Raw genomic sequence first — 22,937 nt, forward strand, 5'->3', positions numbered from 1 at the left:
GTAGGAAGAAGACTGGCATAGCATAAAGGCATCTCCAAGCTCTATACAGAGGATTTACTATATGAATTTTAGTGAAACTTCTATGGTAGCAAGAAAGAAATACCCTTCTAGCTAACTAGTGTGTGGGGAGAGTTATTGAAAGGAAAACAAAAGAATCTCAAAGGAGCCAACAGGAGAAATAGGTGGGCTTTATGGGAATTAGAAGACCAATAAACGTCAGAGCTCCTTTCTGTGACTCAAATAGCTTCTTTTCTCCTCTTCCCTTACTCCTGCCTTCCTGCCTTTCCTTCCTCCATCTGTTAGTCTCTACCTCTGTCCCTCTCTCTACCTCCTTCTCTCTCTTTGTCAAGTGTCTTATTCTTTCACATGTTCCAATATGGCCCCTACCTATGAGTCTACATGATCTTGCTATTTCAGCTGCACTGCTAATTGCAATCTCAATATCTCTCAGTTCATTTGCTTAAGAGAGTAAATCTGGTTGACTGTTGCCCACTTAATTGAATTAGTTGGTTGATTTGGGTCAGATGCCCACATACTACACATTTTTTTTGCCACCCGGAATTGGTGAACCAATTCATGTCCCATGTGATCCAGGTGGAATTCTACCCTCAGCCACAGGGATGGCGGAAATAACTCATTCCTAAGCAACTCAACACAACATATCCCTAGCCTTAAAAAAAGGTGGTTCAGGGTATGTACATAAGTCAGACTTTGGGTGAGAATTTTGGGATAAAAGACAGTACAAGAGGAGATATTCACCCTTCCTTTAGATAGCATGATGTGATGTTATAAGGTGCAGATCTTTAGCAAGCTTTCTGTGACATTAAGGGGAGCCAGACTGAGCATTGGGCCAACCCAAAGGAACCCAAACCAAGGTTTGGGAGAAAAATTCAGTTGTGATATCATCTGAGTCCTGATTTCAGCCTCACTGGAAGCTGGTCTACCCCAGGACATTTCAAACCAATAAATTCCCTTCATTGTTTAAGCCAGTTCCAAGTTGGATTTTTCTATCACTTGCAAAAAAAAAAAAAATCAAACTGATGTGGCTTGCCCCTCGACCTGATCAGTATGGACCAGGGTTAAGGAGGGCAAGTTCATGTTTCAAGTGGGAAATGATTCTTTGAGAAGGTGATTAATCCAAAGTATATTTAAGGCACTTGGACAACCTAGAGGTATAAAGAAAAAAATAGCATAACTAAAGCATGTTGCTATTACAACTGAATTCATAAGCAAGGAAGGAAAAAAATAGAGGTCAATTCTGATACTGAATTGCTTTATCTTCTTTTCTAAAGAATTCTAATCACGTTTTTCATCACTTCATTATTTTTTTTCAATTTTTCTTGAAAACAGTAACTATTCTTTCTACTATTCCTTTTAGAAATAGCTACAGGCTATGTTTGAAACATCTCAAATGAGCTCCTCTTGAATTATTCATGTGAGAAAATCTCTATACGTATCCAGAAATAGGGTGTCTTTCTGTCTCCAAACTTAAAAACAACTGATTGCATTTTGCTAAAAAGAAAAACTGTTTCAACCGAAACCAGATTCAAAAAATATCACCCCATTTTTCTTTCCACAAATCAAATTTGCTGGAGAAAACTGGGGAAAAAATCGAACTATAATAAAACATTTGACTCTTTCTTACTATATGTTTATGTATATATCTCTTAGCTGTTAGAGATTGTAAATGACTAGAAGGCAGGCAGCTATCTACTCAACTAGGGTGAACATTTTTCTAGCACAATACCACAATATCTGAGCAAAATTTCACCAGTGGTAGATGTTATTATAACTCTGGGCTATAAGATGAAAACCTTCTATGTAAATCAGGTCTCTATTTACTTTTCTGCTCATACTTTTCTTTTTCTTTATAAGGAGCGCAAATTTCCCAAGTTTGTATCCAAAGAAATGGAGAACATGTACATTGAGGAGCTGAAGTCATCAGTCAACCTGCTCATGGCCAACTTGGAGAGCATGCCAGTGTCCAAAGGCGGCGAGTTCAAGCTGCAGAAACTCAAACGCAGCCACAATGCTTCCATCATCGACATGGGTGAGGAGAGTGAGAACCAGCTCTCCAAATCAGACGTTGTGCTGTCTTTCTCCCTGGAGGTAAAAAGCCCTAAACCCTTGAAAGTTTCCTGGCACAGCCAGCAGGATGTGGGTAATTAGAGGCACCACAATCAACTTGCTTTCGTCCTTGCACCCCCAGAGCAGTTATTAAAATAACAGCTTACTCAGCATGGGTCAGCTAATCAGCAAGTGCTTCCCCATCTCCAGGAGTCCATGCTTTCCTTAAGGAAATGCAGTCTTAAGAACCACCTACTAAATTTAATCCTGCATTATTTTCCATCTTAAAGTAGTGATCAAGGATTTTGTAAAGACCTTATGCAATTTAGAAAGTTTAAGATTTTGGCATCCTGTGTCACAGTTATGAGGGAAATATCTAGCATCACTTGATGAGTTGTAGATTTTCTTTCCTGTTGTCTCTCCTGTTGGCTACACGGTAGAGAGCCTCTTGTTGCAGTGAAGGCTTTTTAGTTGATCTCATCACCCAAAGAAAGAACCTGTTCAGACCGGGAATGTGGCAGAATGCTCTACATGTCAATAAATCTCTCTGTAACTTCTACTTACGTTTTATTTTCATACATATAATTTAGGGAGTGGATCTAATCTGGCTACATTGGCATTGCCTGGGAAGCTGGTTCAGTGTGCATATTCCTGGCATCACCCAGACCTATTGACCCAAATCTCGAGGCGGGGGAAATATGGTGCAGTCACTTTGGAAAATAGTTTGGTGGTTTCTCCAACAAATGTTGGAGAGGTTGTGGAGAAAGGGGAACCCTCTTACACTGTTGGTGGGAATGCAAGTTGGTACAGCCACTTTGGAAAACAGTGTGGAGGTGCCTCAAAAATTTAAAAATAGAGCTACCCTATGACCCAGCAATTACACTACTGGGTATTTACCCCAAAGACACAGATGTAGTGAAAAGAAGGGCCATATGCACCCCAATGTTCATAGCAGCAATGTCCGCAATAGCCAAACTGTGGAAAGAGCCGAGATGCCCTTCAACAGATGAATGGATAAAGAAGATGTGGTCCATATATACAATGGAATATTACTCAGCCATCAGAAAAGATGAATACCCAACTTTTACATCAACATGGATGGGACTGGAGGAGATTATGCTAAGTGAAATAAGTCAAGCAGAGAAAGTCAATTATTACATGGTTTCACTTATTTGTGGAACATAAGGAATAGCATGGAGGACATTAGGAGAAGGAAGGGAAAAATGGGGGGGGGAATTGGAGGGAGAGATGAACCATGAGAGACTATGGACTCTGAGAAACAAACAAGGTTTTGGGGGGTGGGATTGGTTAGCCCGGTGATGGGTATTAAGGAGGGCACGTACTGCATGGAACACTGGGTGTTATACGAAAACAATGGATCGTGGATCACCACATCAAAAACCAATGATGTATTGTATGGTGACTAACATAACATAATAAAATTTAAAAAAAAATAGTTTGGTGGTTTCTCAAAAAGCTAAACATAAATTTACCACTTGTAGAGTACATCTACTCTTAGATATCTACCCAAGAGAAATGAAAGCAAATGTCCCCATAAAATCTTGCTCCCCAAATGTTTATAGCAGCATTATTCTTACTAGCCAAAAATAGAAACAACCTAAATGTGTATCCACTGGTAAATGGATAGACAAAATGTGGTACATCCATACAAGGGGTTACTATTCAGCACTTGAAAGAAACAAACTACAGATACATGCTTTGATTTAGATGAATGTCAAAAATATTCTGCTTAGTGAAAGAAGGCAGACACAAGAGACACATGTTGTTTGATTCCATTGATATAGAATGTCTAGAAAAGGCAAGTCTCTAGAAACAGAAATTATATTAGTGTTGCCTGGAGCAGGAAGTGGAAATGGACATGAGGGACATTATTGGGGGAGATAAGAATGTTCTAAAACTAATTTATGATGATAGTCATGCAACTTAGTAAATTTACTAAAATCATTACATTGTACACTTGAAATGGGTTAATTATATGATCTGTAAAATATGCCTCAATGGTGTCAGAAAAAAAAAAATCTCTGGGTGGAGTACACCACGAAATGTACATTTTAATGAGCCACCCAGGTGCTTCTTATGCACTTCGAAGTTTGAGAACCATTCATAACTTATTAAAACTCAGAACCCCACAAAGATTTTATGATAGCCTTAGACTTGGGGAGACCAAGAGAATAGATCCAATTTCTGTAGATTTAATTAGGATTTGTAAAGACTACATTAATTTTCTAGAACATCATTAAGGCTTGCTGTGAATTAACTGCAGATAATTTGTTTTACTGTGCTCAGTTCAGCTCAAGATAGTCATATTACAGTGTTTCAACATGTATTTTGCAGTTGGAAGAGGCAGTATTCAGTTAAATATAGGGCACTTGGTGTGTGAAAAAATCATCAGTGTAATTTCACAGAAACTTCCTTCCTTTCTTTCTTTTTTAATACTGCCACCTGAGGTACTGAATGCTTTTTCTTAGGTGTCTTTGAATTTGATTATTGCCAATTAGAGGTGGCAATTTATTCCCTACTGCCTCTTGTCTTTCCACAGAAAGTGGGAAAAAAGTGGTTTATTGATTTTCATGAAGCTTTTAAATCCATAATTTCCTAATTCTTTATCTGTACTCAATATTATACAGCTGATTATCTGAAATATAAATGTGAGTGAGTCTCCAACCACACTCCCATGTGTACATGATTCAAACAGGCTTTAACTTATAAGCACAAGTACAGAATGAAATTCCCTAGGGCTCCCAAATACTTTTTACTTGGAACACTAAATTGCACATATACTAAAACTGCCAACAAAAATCATTGTGCATCTGTGTGTTGGGTGACACAGTGAGGGGGGATGAGAAGAGGGAGATAGAGGATTATCATCTCATCAGGGCAGACTGAGTTTGAATTTGCTGGTTGGTACAAGACATGTTTCATGAACTTATAGAATTGCATGGCTGGGAAGGACACTATAGAGCAGTTAACTGCAGCAGGAGAACTGAGGCCCAGGCTGCCCAGTGGCATGGCCTTGCGCCAGGGGAGTACTCTGAGGGAAAACAATGGGCATATGTAGAGGGCCATTAAGCCTACTTTGCATCATTCACTCAGTGAATCCTCACAACAATCTTTTGAGCCATTTGCAGATGTGGAAACAAAGCCGCAGAGAGGTTAAGGAACTTATAAATGATTATACAGCTAGTGAAGATCAGATTCAGGATATGAACTCAAATCTTTTTTTTTTAATTTTTTTATTGTTATGTTAATCCCCATACATTACATCATTAGTTTTAGATACAGTGTTCCATGATTCATTGTTTGTGCATAACACCCAGTGCTCCATGCAGAACGTGCCCTCCTCAATACCCATCACCAGGCTAACCCATCCTCCCACCCCCCTCCCCTCTCGAACCCTCAGTTTGTTTTTCAGGGTCCATCGTCTCTCATGGTTCGTCTACCCCTCCGATTTCCCCCCCTTCATTCTTCCCCTCCTGCTACATTCTTCTTTTTTTTTTCTTTCTTAACATATATTGCATTATTTGTTTCAGAGGTACAGATCTGAGATTCAACAGTCTTGCACAATTCACAGTGCTTACCAGAGCACATCCAGTGTCCATCACCCAGTCACCCCATCCCTCCCACCCCACCCCCTACTCCAGCAACCCTCAGTTTGTTTCCTGAGATTAAGAATTCCTCATATCAGTGAGGTCATATGATACATGTCTTTCTCTGATTGACTTATTTCGCTCAGCATAATACCCTCCAGTTCTATCCACGTCGTTGCAAATGGCAAGATCTCATTCCTTTTGATGGCTGCATAATATTCCATCGTATATATATACCACATCTTCTTTATCCATTCATCTGTTGATGGACATCTTGGCTCTTTCCACAGTTTGGCTATTGTGGACATTGCTGCTATAAACATCGGGGTGCACGTACCCTTTCGGATCCCTACATTTGTATCTTTGGGGTAAATACCCAGTAGTGCAATTGCTGGATTATATGGTAGCTCTATTTTCAACTTTTTGAGGAACCTCCATACTGTTTTCCAGAGTGGCTGCACCAGCTTGCATTCCCACCAACAGTGTAGGAGGGTTCCCCTTTCTCCACATCCCCGCCAACATCTGTCATTTCCTGACTTGTTAATTTTAGCCATTCTGACTGCTGTGAGGTGGTATCTCATTGAGGTTTTGATTTGGATTTCCCTGATGCCGAGCGATGAACTCAAATCTTTTAAATTACAAAAAATGCTGTTCTTTCTACTGTGCCTTGCATTTCCTTTCATTTGTATGATTCTTCCCAGTATGAAAATTTTCAATTACATACATCATCTTATTTGGTCCTCACACAGCAGGGGATATAGGACATACATTATTATCCCCATTTTACAGATGAAGAGACTTGAGACTCAGGAGATTTGAAAGAAAAGTGGAGTGACTTCACAGCCAAGTCATTTGCCCAACATCACATGAGTAATACAGTGGTTCTCAAAGTATGGCTCCTGGATCATCAGCATCAACATCAGCAGCACCAGGGAAATTATTAGAGATAAAAAGTCTTAGGCTCCATCCCAGACCTGCTTATCAGAAATTCTGGGGGTGGAGCCCAGCAGTTTCTGGGTTTAGTAAGCCCTCCAGATATTTCTGATTTGCACTAAGGCCCTATTGTACTTCCTTGAATCAAGCCCATTGAAGAAGTGTACACACCGGATGTTGTATTTTAGTGATGAATTACTAAATTCTACTCCTGAAACCAATATTGCACTGCATGTTCACTAAGTAGAATTTAAATAAAAATTTTGAAAAAAAGAAAGAAGTGTACTTTTTTGCACAACCATATCCTTCTCTGTGTGTCCTGCCATTACCTCTTTTGGAGTACAATTGAGTGATATTTTTATATCCCTTGCTTACTATAGATCCCTGATGCAGGTCATTGGTTTCAGATTTTTAAATCGGTATATTTGCCCTATCCTCCCCTCCTGTCCTCTCCCTCTGATAAATGACAGGACATACCACTGGATATGAGAATAGCAGGTGATTGAACGGAGTTAAGGGTAGTGGTGGGAAGTGCCAGGAATTGTAAATGATATATGTTGGTCCAGCAAAACACCAGCTTTTTTCCTCAGTCTAGAACAGACAGTATGCAGCTGCAGACATGTTTCTGTTTTGATTCAACAGTGTTGGCCTGCCCAGAGTTTGTGTATTTTATTCCTCCCTTTTTGGATTATTGTCAAAACTTCAAAATCAGATTTCTGACTTTGATTCTGATTCAGATTTCCGTTTTCTGGTAGGAAAAATTGCAGTATCTGGCAACTCCAGACTAAGGGAAGACAAGGCCATAGTGGACTGCAACTGGGTACCAACTGCTCTGTTTAGATGGAGCATATGCTCTCCTCTTTTGCCCCAGGCCCCACTACTCCCTCTGCATCTCCAACTCTAATGCTGAATGGTTATTTGCCCTTTATCTTAGCATTTGTTTTATCACTTATCTCATTGTAAAAGAGAAAAGTGAATTTCTGGGCCTTTGTCTCTTCCAAGTTCTGAATGAAAAGCTAGACTATTTTTAAAGAAAATAAGGGAGAGCCTATTTCTTTGCAGAAATGAAAAATGATCTTATGCATTCAACCCAGGGAACAAGCAGCCCATTTCACATTACCTGTCTAGCCCCTGTGAGCTTCTAAAGTAGTGAGGGTTGTCTTTCCATCCGGGAGGCAATCAGTTACACCATGAAGAATGGTATCTTCATGCTAGACTGGTACCAGCCTGACTGATAGAAAACTGATAAAAGCCACCAGATACCTGTTGGGTTTTTGGTAACTTCTTCCCATCTCTGTATTTTCTTCTGAGGGATGCTGTCCATGGGCTTTGGCAGTAACCGCCACCATGTGTGATTCTCTTTCCAGGTGGTGATCATGGAAGTCCAAGGCCTCAAATCCTTGGCTCCCAATCGCATTGTATATTGCACAATGGAGGTGGAAGGAGGAGAGAAACTACAGACGGACCAGGCTGAGGCTTCTAAACCAACGTAAGTTCTGCTCCTCCACAGTTCATCTTCCAGAAGGCTGTTCTCATTGGCACCATTTTGTCTAACTCCAAGTTAAAGGTCTGGTTTCCCCAGAAGGTTCTAGAAGGCATGTACCTTGTTTGTTTTCCAAACAAGATGACTTGATTACATTCTTATTCAGCAGCCATAATAAGGATTCCAATTCTTTTAGAGCAGAGAACAGAAGGAAAGTAAAAAAACAATCTCCTTTCTGGAGGCTTTATATATTCACCTCAGCTTCAATCCTTTGATACGATGTGTAGGAGAGTTTGATACAAATTTGTTTTATAAGATTTGCTAAATCACATTTGGTTCATGGTATAAGCAATTTTTTCAAAATCTTTCTCTATGTGCCACGGTTATGACTATGTCAGTATATCAGTGTGTTATGTTAGATATAATACATTAATTCATTTGGTCAACACATATTTGTCAAATGCTCAGTGTGTGTGTACAAGGTAGTGTTGCCCAGTGGAGAGGAAGGTAGTCACTGCTGTAGCCCTACAGAGCTCACCATTGAGTGGAAGGATCAGAAATATAATCACATAAATATATAATTACAAATAGTTATAAATGCTGAAAAGGAAAGAGTGCTTTGAGAGGAGGTAGCAGGGGACCTAAATCAGTTTGTGGGGACAGAGTCAGAGTAGGCCTTCTTTAGGAGCTATAAGACATTCGAGCTAGTATTATAAAAGTTGAGTGAGATGGGGTGGGAATAGAAAGAGCATTCCAGGCAGAGTCAGCTTGTGTAAAGGCCCTGTGGTCAGCAAAGGCCCTGTAGGAAAGCAGAATGGAAGGAAGGTTGGTGGGGCTAGAGTTCAGAGAACAAGGTATGCCAGAAGCTGTCAGTGAGGCAGGAAGGGACCACACAATGAAGGGCCTTGCTAGACCATGGAGAGGAAAGTACAGGGATAGGTGATTAGATATGTGTTTTAAAAAGATCACTGTGGCTGCAGCGGACTGAGCCAGAGTTGATGCGGGAGACCAGCCAGGATTCTATGGCAGTGGTTCATAAGAGCGATGATGATCAGTTCATTTGGGTCAGTAGAATCTCAGGCCTCAACAATTCTGGAGAGGTCACTGCCTTTTTCCCTCCCTACCCACTGCCTCTTTCCCTTCCTTTTCTGTCTCAATTAAGCCAGCCTAGACTAATGAGCATTCTTTTTTTATTTTTATTAATTCATAAAAGTCTTAAAAACGGTAACTCCTGATAGCAATGTACTTCCTCTCTTCCCCAGAGCATTATGAACTGTTTAGCAGAACATGAATAACTTACCAGCGTGTTCAAACAAAATAGTTCAAATCTGAGGGCATTCTATGCCTTCAAGTGGTTCTTTGCATGAATAGGCAAAGGCCTCAGATGCTCAGAAGCTGGGCAAAATTAATGAATGTAAGCAAGAAGAAACAGAAACCAATACACCTTGTCACACACTATCCTTCCTCCCTTTTTTTAAACTTAGTTTTAAACTGAAAATGAATGCAGTTTCTTTTTTACTGCCTGCCTTTGATAAAAATCCTAATTTCTCCCACACCTGTCACCATGGCCTGATGACTATCAATGCTATCATGTATTATGTTATGCTGCATTATTTATACATGCTTTTAAAAATGTGTCATGTGTTGGGGAAGAAAAACCTATTTGATGTTTCTGCCAACTTTTTAGATTATGGGCCCAATATGGTGTCATAAGATAGAGGAGGAAGGAGAAAGCTCTGATTATTCTAACAGGCTGTTGTTTCATATGAACTATTTTAACTTAAAACATAATTCATATCATTTTATTGGGTTTAAAAGTTTCAGCTGCCAGGGTAAATGATGAGCTGATTTTCATGTGCTTATGAGAGTTTAAAACAGAGTTTCAGATTACAAATAAATATGGAACACTTTGGTCTACCTACCTGAAATACTCATATTTCATATATGTATTTACTCATATCCACACATGTGCATTATTATGTCCATATGAATAAACATCTCACACTGAAACATTTTGCTTTTCTAGCCAAAAGTATAATATTTTATTTCTCTTCCATCAGTGAGCAGGTATTACTAAAACCTCCAGAGGATTTGCTTGTTTGTTTTTAAATACATTAAGAATGCAAGTTTCATGGCTAGGGTCAAGTCAAATCAGTCAGTAGTGGCTACCTTGAGTGCTGTGTTAGAAGAGTTCTGAGGGCAAATCTCTACTCAGAGGAAAATAGTACATGATGAACTTGTTGTGTCTGCCATAGGAGAAAAAAAAGGCATAAGTGGCCTGTATTTGCCATTTCTTAGTATCCCAAAGAGATATACCCAGAGTCTGAAATGTAGCAATGCTTGTATTTCTTGCTGTCTCTTTTTTTATCCTTTCTATATCAATTCTCTTTAAACCTCCACTCATCTTCCTTCTAAATCCACAATTCTTTTCCCAATTCTCTTCTTTACCTTTTTCTTTGTCATCATTCAGTTCTGGAAGTTTTTCTCTGCCTCTGGCTTTATCTGGTGGGATGAATGACCCTGTTGGTGCAGGTACATTTTCTTCCTCTCTCCCTAGTTTGGACTTACTCAAAATCCTCTCTGTCATTCTTTTTTCTTTGAAACTTGTATTTCTTCTCCTTTTCTTCTCTACTTCTACTTATAATTGTTCCCATTACCAATCCCCAGCTATCATGTCTGCTACTTGATTTTGATTACCCCCAAAAGTATCCTTTTGAGGGTTATCTTTCATCTATCCTAATAACTCCACTTTGTCATCTGACAAGTTTAGCCCTTTTCCTGCCCTACTCATCTTCTGAATCTCATCTTTGACTATTCTTACAGCCCCCCGTTGCCCCTACTTTATTTATACATTCTAAAATCAAAATTCAATTCAAGCCAGTTTATTTGTTACTCATTAATTCTGTTGTTGCTGCTACTAGGAATTTTACCCAGTAACTGGAAACCCACATCTTATCCCATCATGTCTGCAAGGAATTTGACTTTTCTTTTGTTGTTTTGTTTTGTTTTTTACCAAGTACAGTCACAAATCCAGAAGTACATCGCATAACCCACTTTGTCCAAGGGTGTATTTTTTTAGAACTCTAATGTAGAGACGACTCCAATAAAAACAAGGGCAGGGAGAGTGGTGCCATGATTAAGTTTGGGAAATGCAAGACATTACATGTCTTTCTGAGTTTTTCAGTGTTCATCAGCATTTAAAAACCTTTGAAGATTTCCAACAGTAAATAAACCTATTTAGCTTTGTTTATTCATGAGTTTCCCAAACTTATTTCAACTAATACCTATTAGCATCCATTGGAAATGCTAGTCTATTATTGTCCAAACCTAGGAATGGAAGTTCTAAGCTCTCCCTCACCTCCTTAGCCAGTGCTATCTCTTCAGTTACAACCAGGGCCCTGCCTGGCATGATCATTTTGGATCAGGTGCATAATATAAGAATGCTGTGTTCATGAGTTAAATATACTTTGTGATTGGAAAAAATGGGGTGTGTGTGTGTGTGTGTGTGTGTGTCCTCTGTTAGTCCTTCATTTTATCAATCTGGGTGCTACATGTGGGATATTTTCAAGCAGACTATATATCCTCTCAATTCAGTTGTCCTCCTCCCCTGGGTTTTAACGTGGAAAGCCAGGAAAATATGTTATCACAAGTTTTCAAGCAATATATTTATTTCAAAGAATATTGTCTCCATTTGTAATACATTGTTTCTGCTTCTGTGGGAAGGCAATGGAGGTGCTGAGGCAGAAGTAATTGAAATCGTGTCTTTAAGCAGGCAATCGCAGGAAGGCATGAGAATGGAGAAGAGAAATACTTTGTGGATTTAAGAAGTCAGATATATTTGTCCACCTCCTATGAAACAGAGCAGACTTTTCTTCCCATGCCAGGTGTTTTTCAAAAGATAGCACTCTTAGCTCTGCTGATAACAGATTATGTTAAGTTTTATCTTGACATGGCTTTGAGTAAAATCAAGTCATGTGATAAGGAAGTAACTGCTTTTCCATTTGTTTATCAGTTCTGATCAGGTTCAGGAGAATGTTTTTATTTGGTTCTAGTAGATTGTTAACACCTCCAGAGGCCTCAGGCTCTGCGTCTTCTGCAGACAAGAGCCTCCAATTAGAATTTCATAGCATTGCTTAGATCTCACTTATCCAAAAATGTTTTCTGTGTACTGGGCCTTGGAGTGGTTTAAATGGAAAGAGAATACCTTTTCTGAATGTCTCCTTTGAAGTGTAGATGTAAGGGAAAGACAGGAGGACAGGAGGGGTAGGCACTTGCGCACCCTCCACAAGTATACCTGTGATGCCTTCCTTGTGTCCACCTTAGGCTGGGGCTACAGCCTTGACATAGATCTGGCTTTGGCCTCGTAGAGTGGACATTCTAGTAAAGGACACAGTCAGTAAACATATGAACAAATAAACAGGTAAAGCAATAACAGTTTCTAATTTGTGTTACCTTCCATTCATGACTGGTGGTGCTGCTTTGTCTTCTGCATCGGTGACATAAGTGTTCTTCTTTAAAGAAATATATTAACATTTAAAAGTGAATTAATTTAAATAAAATATATTAAGTAAATAATAGTCCAGGTGGTACCTGGATATGATTAAAAAAAATAATCACAGAAGTATCCTGTGTTGATACATGGGAATAGCAAAGATGGGGAAGATGGTATGCAAATTATTTTAATTTGGGAAAATTGATGTAAGAAAACAGAACATATTCCCTGAATAGAAGATATACTTCAAAGTGACTTTCTTGGTGGATTTGTACCATGTAAGTTACCCTCTAAAGTAAGCCCTGAGGATTAAATGCCAGAGAAATTTAAGTAATTGGGCTAAAAAGAAAGGCAGTTTTAGTTAGCAGTCCAATATTGTGCTAAATTATCTGAAATTGTATTCCTCTGAATGGAAACCAAGGATGCTACTTGACATTTGATTATTTAACCAGTTTATTATTCCCTGACAAGCCACGGGCTTCGTGACATATGGATTTCATTATTGTCAGGAATTAGAAAACACAACCAGACTGTTTCCTGCCACTTTCCAAGGGAAGAAGAAAATAAGATGCCCTCGCTGGTAAATCTTGTCATAGCCCTAGCATTTTTCAGTGGCACCTTATCTAATGAGACCACATTAAAGCAAAAAAAAAAAAAAAAAAAATGCAATGACTTTCTGTAACATTTTTCTTCTGTGAAATATATTATTTGTCCATTATGGCAACTCAAAATGGGCCAGGCTTATTACACCCAAATTACTCATACAAATGGAGTCGCATTAAATCACCCCCACAGTAAGTCAGTTACAAAGTCAGAAAAGGAAGTTGTGGGGCCAATTCCTTGCCTCATGTATCATCCTAATGGTACTTCCTGTCTCAGTGTAACCAAAAATGTTTTCAGTGTACTGGGCCTTGGCATGCTTTAATTGGAAACAGAATATCTTTCCTGAATGGCTTCTTTGAAATGTAGATGCAAGAGAATGATATAAATGATAAGCACTTGCCTTCCCTCAACAAGTGTACATGGGATACATTCCTTGTGTCCACTTCGTGCTGGGGCTACAGCCATGAATGACATAGATCAAGCTTTGGCCTCATAGAATGTACATTCTAGTAAAGGACTTAGGCAATAAACAAATGAATATATATATATATATATATATATATATATGATAATAGCAGATTGTAATTTAGTTCAAAAAGAAATGAACAGGCTGCTGCAGTGAAAAGTGATGGAGAGGTAGGGTACTTCAGTGGCCAAGAAACCCTGCTCAGATTAGGTAATGTTTCAGTTGCTACCTGAAAGATGAGAAGGAACATATGACCCAGTAATTCCACTACTGGGTATTTATCCAAAGAAAATGAAACTGCTAATTCAAAATGATACATGTACCCCTGTGTTTATTGCAGCATTATTTATAATAGCCAAGATATGGAAGTGACCCAAGTATCCATTCATAGATGAATGGATAAAAAAGATGTGGTGTGTGTGTGTGTGTGTTTGTGAATATTACTCAGCCATTAAAAAAAGAATGAGATCTTGCCATTTGCAAGGCAGCATGGATGGATCTAGAAGGTATAAGGCTAAGTGAAATAAGTCCATCAGAGAAAGACAAATACTATATGATTTCACTCATATGTGAAATGAACAAACAAAGAAAAAAAAGACAAACAAAACAAAAAAAACCAGACTCTTAAATACAGAGAACAAACTGGTCATTTCCAGAGTGGAAATGGGTGAAACAGATAAAGGGAATCAAGAGTATGAGCACTGAGTAATATATAGAACTGTTGAATTATTATGTTGTGCACCTGAAACTAATATAATGATGTATGTTAATTATACTTCAATTAAAAAATAGAAAAAAAAAAAAAGAAGAAGAAGAAATAACAAGGAAAAGATGCCAGGTGCAGGGAAAAGCAAGTGCAAAGGCTTTCAGATAGGAAGGAGCTCCGTGTGTTCCAGGACCAGAAAGGAAAGCAGTGTGAGTAGAGATTAGTCAATGATGGGGAGCATGCTATGGGAAGAGACTAAAAAAGAAGGCAGGGCCAGACAACTCAGGGCCTCCTAGGCCACATGCAGGGTTTGAACTTCATTCCGAGACCATGGAGAAGCTGTCAGGGGGTTTTAAGCCAGGGAGGATATGATTGGATTTCCGTCTTGAAAGCTAAAGCATCTTTAAGGACCAGAGTTAATTTGGAACGAAGGGTGTATTAGTCAACAAATATGGAGCGCATACTATTTCCCAGGCATTAGGGTTAGGGGAATGATATAGACCTGATCCTTGGCATAGAGCCACAGAGAAAAGCTGGTGGGAAAAATCCAAGTGTCCCAGGCACAGGAGTCACTATAGCTTTCAGAACTGCAAAGGCCACCTCATTGGCAAGGGTGTGAGGCCTCTGAGAATCACCTGCTTTCTTGTTTAGCTTTCTTGAGTTCCATGTTCAAGGTCACAGTCCAGGAGACGTTTATGTTGTACTGAGTGGGAGCTTGGCTACCATTTCTCTTGTTTTTCCTTTCTGAGAGAGAGGCTTAGCTTCTTTCAGAGTTAATTAAATCATAAATGGTAAAGGCCAACACTGACCCAGAAATTCAATTTTGCTAGGCTCCCAGAAGATGTGTGGGTTGGGAAGAAGCAAAATTATAATTACAGTTTGGGGCGCTCCGAGGCGGTACCGCCTCCCAGCCCAGAAAGCTTGGTCCAGAAGCCACAACTCTTATTGAAAACCAGTTTGTGTTTGCTTGTGAGCTGGGGAGTGAGAAAACAAGAAGCAGTAGGGCAGATGGTGGAAAGGAATGGGGTGCTAGAGACGAAGCTTCGGAGACAGAGCTCCTCATGCTATACCCAACTCTGTCATAAATTTTCCACCCCATCTTATACAGGTTAGCAAGCTTTCCAGCTTCACTGTGTTCTGATGAGTGGTATCCAAGACCACTGCTCCCCCAGCAATTCTATAGGTTGTTCATCCAGCTGACCCAGAAAAGAGCCATAATGACAGACCTTATGGCAGAGTTTTCAGGAATTTCAAGTAACAAGGCCGGGGGGGGGGGGGGGGCGGTGAAGTTTCTAGAGTTGGTAGGAGTTCAGAACTGGATAATTGAGTAGTGGCTTAAGTTTGACAGTTACACAGTGATGCTCCATTGTAATGTGAGAAATTCATGAAAGTTCTGATTTCCTGGGTAGTCCAAGATAGGGTAGGTATAAAACAAAGATATTTCTTACCCTAACCCTTTAAGGACTAAGTGATACAAAGTTCATTTACTTTCTGGTTCAGCTCCTTGAATACTTTGTCTGAACTTACCTATCACTTGTACCTAATGCTGGAGTTATCTGGGATCTGGACTGATGACCCATCACTGTTTAGTGGAAATCCAGGGCAATACATTTATCTGTAGGTATGGAAAACCACTATACTTGTTACCTAGTGATCGGGAAGAATGTAGGAAGGAATGGCATATTATTTCTTATATGTAATAATATAATGGCATGCAACCCAGGAACTCGATTTATCTCACTAATAAGAAAATAAGAGAGGCTTGGTCTAGATTCATCAATACATAGAAGCAATATGGCATTTTGGACAAGAGCATAGGATCAGGAGCCTGCATGAGCTTGGACAGGTTAAGTTAACTCTTGTGCCTCAGTTTCCACATTTTTGTGAAAATTAAGTTAATTAACAAATACAAAGTATTTAAAACACTGCCTGTCATGTTGACTATTATTATCATACCTTCATTCTTGTTTGGGGGAAGGAGAGAACGATGGGGGAAAAAAATAGCCTGGGTCTAAAATAGTAATTTACATTGATGCAACACTTTCTATGGACCAGGTGCTATGCTAAGTATTTCATAGTCCATGTCTTGTTTAATGCCCTACTGACACCTATGAGATAGGTACTATTGTTATTCCCTAAATTTTACTGATGGAAATATTGAGATTCAGAGAGGTTAAGTAACTTGGTCAAAATTGCACAGATAATAAATAGCTGAGCCAGGAGCCAAATCCAAAACTTGTACTTTTAACTCATTCTGCCTTTCTGAAAGATATTATGCCACTAAGAGAAGGGTTTTTTTTTTTTTAATGAAAAAAGAATATTTTATCTGACATTTGCATAATATTCCTACGGCACTTGAACCTAAGAGACCCCATTGTTGGTCTGTTAGAAAATCTTATCTGGAGAGCGCTGGGAAGATTGTTTTCCTTGATTCTCTTTTGTCCAGAATCCACGATGATCCCCATGCTACTCTTTTTTTCTTTTTCACTATTCCTGCATTATTATTTATTTTTATTTTTTAATTAACATATAATGTATTATTTGTTTCAGGGGTACAGGTCTGTGATTCATCAGTCTTACACAATTCACAGCACTCACCATAGTACATACCCTCCCCAGTGTCCATCACCCAGCCACCCCATCCGTCCCAGCCCCCTCCGCTCCAAACAAACCTCAGTTTGTTTCCTGAGACTGAGAGTCTCTTATGGTTTGTCTCCCTCTCTGGGTTCGTTTTGTCTCATTTTTCCCTCCCTTCCCTTATTTCTGTCTTATTTCTCAAAATCCTCGTATCAGTGAGGTCATATGATACATGTCTTTCTCTGATTGACTTATTTCGCTTAGCATAATACCCTCTAGTTCCATCCACATCGTTGCAAATGGCAAGATTTCATTTTTTGATGGCTGCATAATATTCCATTTATATATATACCACATCTTCTTTATCCATTCATCTGTTGATGGACATCTTGGCTCTTTCCATAGTTTGGCTATTGTGGACATTGCTGCTATAAACATCGGGGTGCACATACCCCTTCGGATCTCTACATTTGTATCTTTGGGGTAAATACCCAGTAGTGCAATTGCTGGGTCATAGGGTAGCTCTATTTTCAACTTTTTGAGGAACCTCCATACTGTTTTCCAGAGTGGCTGCACCAGCTTGCATTCCCACCAACAGGGTAGGAGGGTTCCCCTTTCTCCGCACCCTCACCAACATCTGTCATTTCCTGACTTGTTAATTTTAGCCATTCTGACTGGTGTGAGGGGGTATCTCATTGAGGTTTTGATTTGTTTTTCCCTGATGCCAAGTGATGTTGAGCACTTTTTCATGTGTCGGTTGGCCATTTGGATGTCTTCTTTGCAGAAATGTCTGTTCATGTCTTCTGCCCATTTCTTGATTGGATTAGTTGTTCTTTGGGTGTTGAGTTTGATAAGTTCTTTATAGATTTTGGGTAGCCCCTTATCTGATATGTCATTTGCAAATATGTTCTCCCATTCTGTTGGTTGTTTTTTGGTTTTGTTGACTGTTTCCTTTGCTGTGCAAAAAAAGCTTTTTATCTTGATGAAGTCCCAATAGTTCATTTTTGCCCTTGCTTCCCTTGCCTTTGGTGATGTTTCTAGGAAGAAGTTGCTGCGGCTGAGGTTGAAGAAGTTGCTGCCTATGTTCTCCTCAAGGATTTTGATGGATTCCTGTCTCACATTTAGGTCTTTCATCCATTTTGAGTCTAGTTTTGTGTGTGGTGTAAGGAAATGGTCCAGTTTCATTCTTCTGCATGTGGCTGTCCAATTTTCCCAACACCATTTGCTGAAGAGACTGTCTTTTTTCCACTGGACATTTAAGAGAAGGTTTTTTTTAATTAGCATTGACTATTCAGCGAAACTATCCAATAAGGCTCATTTCTTTTCCATAAATACAGTTATGTCATGAGTTAAATCTCTGCCCCTGTTTCAATAATGATGAATGTATCGTCACACATTAGCACTAACACAGGTGTTTCACCCCACCACAGACACTCAGCTCAGCAGGCATCATTCGACCCATATGCAACAGCACTGTTAGGTGCTACATAGATGAGTCTGCAAAGATAAACCAGGGGTGGCCCCAACCTTCAAGGTGCTTACAAAATCCCAGAAGAGCCACTGATGATAATGATCATCATCCCTCTTCATGGAAATCATTATCAATAACAATTGCCCCTACCATGCTTTGAAATTTGCTAGGTGCCAGGTAATGAGCTAGCTAATATCATATGGTTGAGTCAGAAAACATGGGGTTTAAATCCCAGCTCCACCCTACAGACTGGGTGATCTTGGGCAAATAGATTCTCTTCTCTGAGTTTCTGTTTCTTCAAATTTGAAACAGAGACAATAATACAACCTGCCCTATAGGCTTGGTGTTGAAAAATATGATCCATGTTAGCAGCTGAGTTCAGTGCATGGCATATTGTAACCTCTCAAGAAATAATGGCCAAAAATGGACTATAATCTCACTGAATCCTACCTGGTACTGTCAGAAATAGATCCCCTCTATGTCCTCATTACACATAACAAAGAAGTTCAGAGAAGTTAGGAAGTCTGCCCTAAAATCCTACAACTCCCTAAATCCAGGCTATATGACTCTAAACACATGGAAAGCAAAGAGCCAAACCTGCCTAAGGAGGAAGGGCACTATGTTCAAACTCCTTTCCAGAGCCAGAGGGCAGACCCTCAGGGTAGGCTGCCATCAATTTGATGATACAAGAGCTAGCTACTGAAGGCAAGAGGAATACAAAAGGGCAGCAGTCCTTCCCAAGTCCTCCCCCAGAGCCACACCGTGCCAAATCACTCAGCCCCCTAAGCCTGGCTCTCTACAGGCCAATTCTTCCAGCTTCTTTCTGGATCAGAGCCTTTCTTCAAGAGAGGCTAGAGTGCTGCTGAGATCATCTTTCTCTGTGTCTTATCTGTTTTACCACAAAGCCTCCTGTGCTATGACACAGAGCTCACCTCACTGCAGGGATGCAGATGAGTGTGGGGCCTCTGGGGAATGCAGATGTTCTTCTTATCGTAATGCCAATCATCGTGCTGTTTGGAAACTTCTGGGATTCTAGTGCTTAAACTCTGGAGTCCCAAAGTTCCCTGGGCTTCTTTATAAGAACTTAAAGCTTTCACCGTACCCCATAGCTTGTGGTTCAGAGAGTTTGGGGTGAAGCAGCTATTCCAGAGAGCCTTTCATAGCTGGAATCTGTTTGAAAACATTTTGGTGATAATATGGAAAATAAGGGTTCAGTATAAGCATAAGAGTAAAAGCTTTGGGGTAAGATAATCTGTAGTTTGGATTGTGCCATTGACCTTGTTACATTGGATGAATTATTAAATCTTTCTAAACCTATGTTTCTTCGACTATAAAATGAGCTAACGATACTTATAGGCTTGTTGATGAGGATTCAAATTTAATAATATATGCAAAACACTTGGGACAATTTAAGCATTGTTATTCTTATCTTTATAATTTATTATTGTCTTCAGTAGAACCAGGGTGAAAGGGAAACAGGGAACAAAGGTCATCAGTTGGGTGCCCTTCTTTAGTTTAGATGCACTTTTTTAGTTTCCCTTGGAATGTGTTCATTTATATGTAGATGACTTACTTGTACTTGAAAAAAATCTGTATATCAGGCTGGTTTTCTTATAATACCTTACCTGTAATAGATGATCAATAAATACTGATCGACTCAGAGCTAAGCCTTAATGGCAAATGGCTCTGGGAGAAGCTAAGAAGAAGGTCCCTGTGATGGACTTGAAAACCTCTTTAGAATACTAATGGTCATAATGATAATTATGTCAGAGTTTTCTGTACTGAAATGAGTGCTCAGTATCTAAAAGAACAGAACAAGTCTGAAAAATGAAGTGAGCCCATTCGTGAGCTCTTCTTGATACCAAACCACTATCACTTTTCAAGTAATGAACAAAATACACATATGTTTACACATACATGCACACCAAGGAATTGCTAGGTGCATCACCAGTTAAAGTAAATCTATGTAAAGTGGGGTGTATCTTGTCATTTAGCAAATAGGCTATCATGCAATCTAATTAAGATAAGGTTTCGTTGTTTGGGATTTTTTTTTCTTCTGTAAATTTACTAGAGAGACAAAAGGAATAAAAAGAGAGCACTTGTCTACCATTGCTTTACGTATCAAGTAGTACAACAGAGTTGCAATATCAATAATTGAAGGCTATTAGGAGAGAGGAATTGGAAGCAGGAATCTTGGCATTTGAAATCCCAGTTCTGCCCTGCCATGAGTTGTCACCTTGTTTTTCTCCCTGCTGCATCATATCACACAAACTATCTCCTCCAAAGGAAAACTAAATGATTATCTGCTGAGCCAGGTATATCAAGACTTGGGGCCTGGAAGATGCTTCTCTCTTTCTCACTTCCCTACTTTAGAGATACCCCAAACAAAACAAATCTCAGAACCAGCCTGGTCTCTAGAAATGGCAGCCTTTAGGACTCATTGTGCTCTTTTGGTCTAGCTGTGACCAGAATTCATACCAAAGGCCTGTTACCTGCTGATCGCACAGATATTTTAGGTCAAAGGGAGCATCAGATTGCAGAGAGGAGAGCACAAGATGCTATTCATTATACTTCATTCATTCAATCAACCCTTCCTTCCTCTGTCTCATGTGTGTGAGGACCTACCATATGCTAAACACTGTGCATGGTGCTGAGGATAGAGCAGGGAACAAAAGAAGCAAAAATCCTGCCATTGTGGCACCCACAGTCTAACAGGACAGACAATCATTAGACAAGACCACTTTAGATCATTGGGTAGGGATGCACCAAAGTTTGGGCTTGGCCTCACTATTCAGTTAAAATCTAGTAACTTTGCTTCACCTTTGTCTTTGGAAGACCTGATAGTCACATGTTATTTCAAAGTCATGTCTGTCATCACTGCACTTGTGTGTGCTCAGTGATCATGTAATCACATAATTAACTACCATAGCCAATCACGTGATAATGTCTACAATACAGGCAAGGTATTATATCATTCTGGCTTATTGTTAACATCTGAATATTCATTTTGAAATATAAGTGAACATTCCATGGGGCGCCTGGGTGGCTCAGTCGTTAAGCGTCTGCCTTCGGCTCGGGTCATGGTCCCAGGGTCCTGGGATCGAGCCCCACATCGGGCTTCCTGCTCGGCGGGAAGCCTGCTTCTCCCTCTCCCACTCCCCCTGCTGGTGTTCCCTCTCTCGCTGTGTCTCTCTCTGTCAAATAAATAAATAAAATCTTTAAAAAAAAAAAAAAAAGAAATATAAGTGAACATTCCACATGCACATTAGAGTCAAAATCTTAATATATGCTTTATATGTTGAATTCTGTCAGTGGTTCTGTACACACACTAACACACATATTTGTTATCAAATTGTCGACATATGTCATAACTTACAACTTTAAAACTATTTTATATGAAAAAACCATTAAGATTTTCAAACAGCTAAATAAGTAGATGAATATTAAAAAGATGTATTAGCTTGATATCTTGAGGAACATTATATCCCTTTTGAGCCAAGAAATTTTTTATAAAATTTAAATTGTAGTACAAGGCAGAAAAATAAAAGTTAGGCTATATCATAATTCTAACCTTTGTAGACCCATTTGGTGTACCAGCATTCATCCCATAAAACAAAATATGATAAAGCTTACCCTAATCTGTTCCTATCCAGAAAAAAGAAAAGCTTAATAAGTCATTGTCACTATTGACAGTTCCACACCCTGGCAGAGCAGGCCCCAAAATATTTCACTCCTCCACCAACCTCAAAGCAAAGCAATTATCTATTTGGCATCCGTCATAAATGCGCCATATAGGGGCACCGAAGGGAAGATTTCAGCTGAGAGTGCTAAGAAATTCTTATTCCTACCCCATAATGACAAAAGTTTAAATTTTGACTATTAAAATTTTAATAATAAAATTATAATATGACCAAATTGTTAATAATTTTATTGGATTCTTGTATTCCCAGAAGCTTATTTTGTGATGTCAATGCTCAACCTTTTCAAAATATTTATTGTAACCCTCAGTCCATTTAAGATTCAGCTAAAATGTGGGTTCAGGGCCCTCCAGCTTTGCTGGGAAACAGAGATGCAGGGTGATTCCGTGGAGATTAGCCAAGTTGGTCAGAAAGTATTCCCAAGAAATGACAATTGAGCTTAAAAGTCAAAAAGAAGGAGCTGGTGCAGGAAAGAGCATGCTGGGCAGAGATAATAGAGATTGCAGAGACCCTGTAAGGAAGAGCCTGGCATGTTTGAGGGGCAGATAAAAGGCCAGGGGAACTGGAGCAGAGTGAGGGGGAAGGGAGTTGGAAGTGAGTCAGTGAGGCTGGCTGAAGCTAGATTTCACAGGGTCTGGAGACCACAGTTTGAAATTTGGATTTTAAGCTTGAAGGTAACCTAATGGTATTTACGTATATAAAAGAGCCTTCTGGCTGCTAAGTGGAGAATGACTACATGGGGAATGGGCAGTAATGGAAGCAGGGACACCATCTGGGCGGCTGTCACAGTCATGTGGGAGATGATGGTGCTTGGTGGTGGCAGAGGAAGGGGA

At 39.5% G+C, this 22,937-nt stretch overlaps 1 protein-coding gene across 8 annotated transcripts in view; it reads left to right on the plus strand.

Moving 5' to 3' along the window:
* CADPS (calcium dependent secretion activator) overlaps positions 1 to 22,937 on the plus strand; it is a 466,596-nt gene that overhangs the window by 224,869 nt on the left and 218,790 nt on the right. For all 8 annotated transcript variants that reach the window (XM_078076428.1, XM_078076421.1, XM_078076426.1 and 5 more), the window contains exons 5-6: positions 1,876 to 2,109; positions 7,976 to 8,097. In XM_078076428.1, coding sequence (XP_077932554.1) covers positions 1,876 to 2,109; positions 7,976 to 8,097 — 356 coding nt within the window. The remainder of the gene's footprint in view (positions 1 to 1,875; positions 2,110 to 7,975; positions 8,098 to 22,937) is intronic.

The sequence above is a fragment of the Halichoerus grypus genome, chromosome 1 (genome assembly GCF_964656455.1).
Source record: "Halichoerus grypus chromosome 1, mHalGry1.hap1.1, whole genome shotgun sequence".
NCBI classification, from domain to species: domain Eukaryota; kingdom Metazoa; phylum Chordata; class Mammalia; order Carnivora; family Phocidae; genus Halichoerus; species Halichoerus grypus.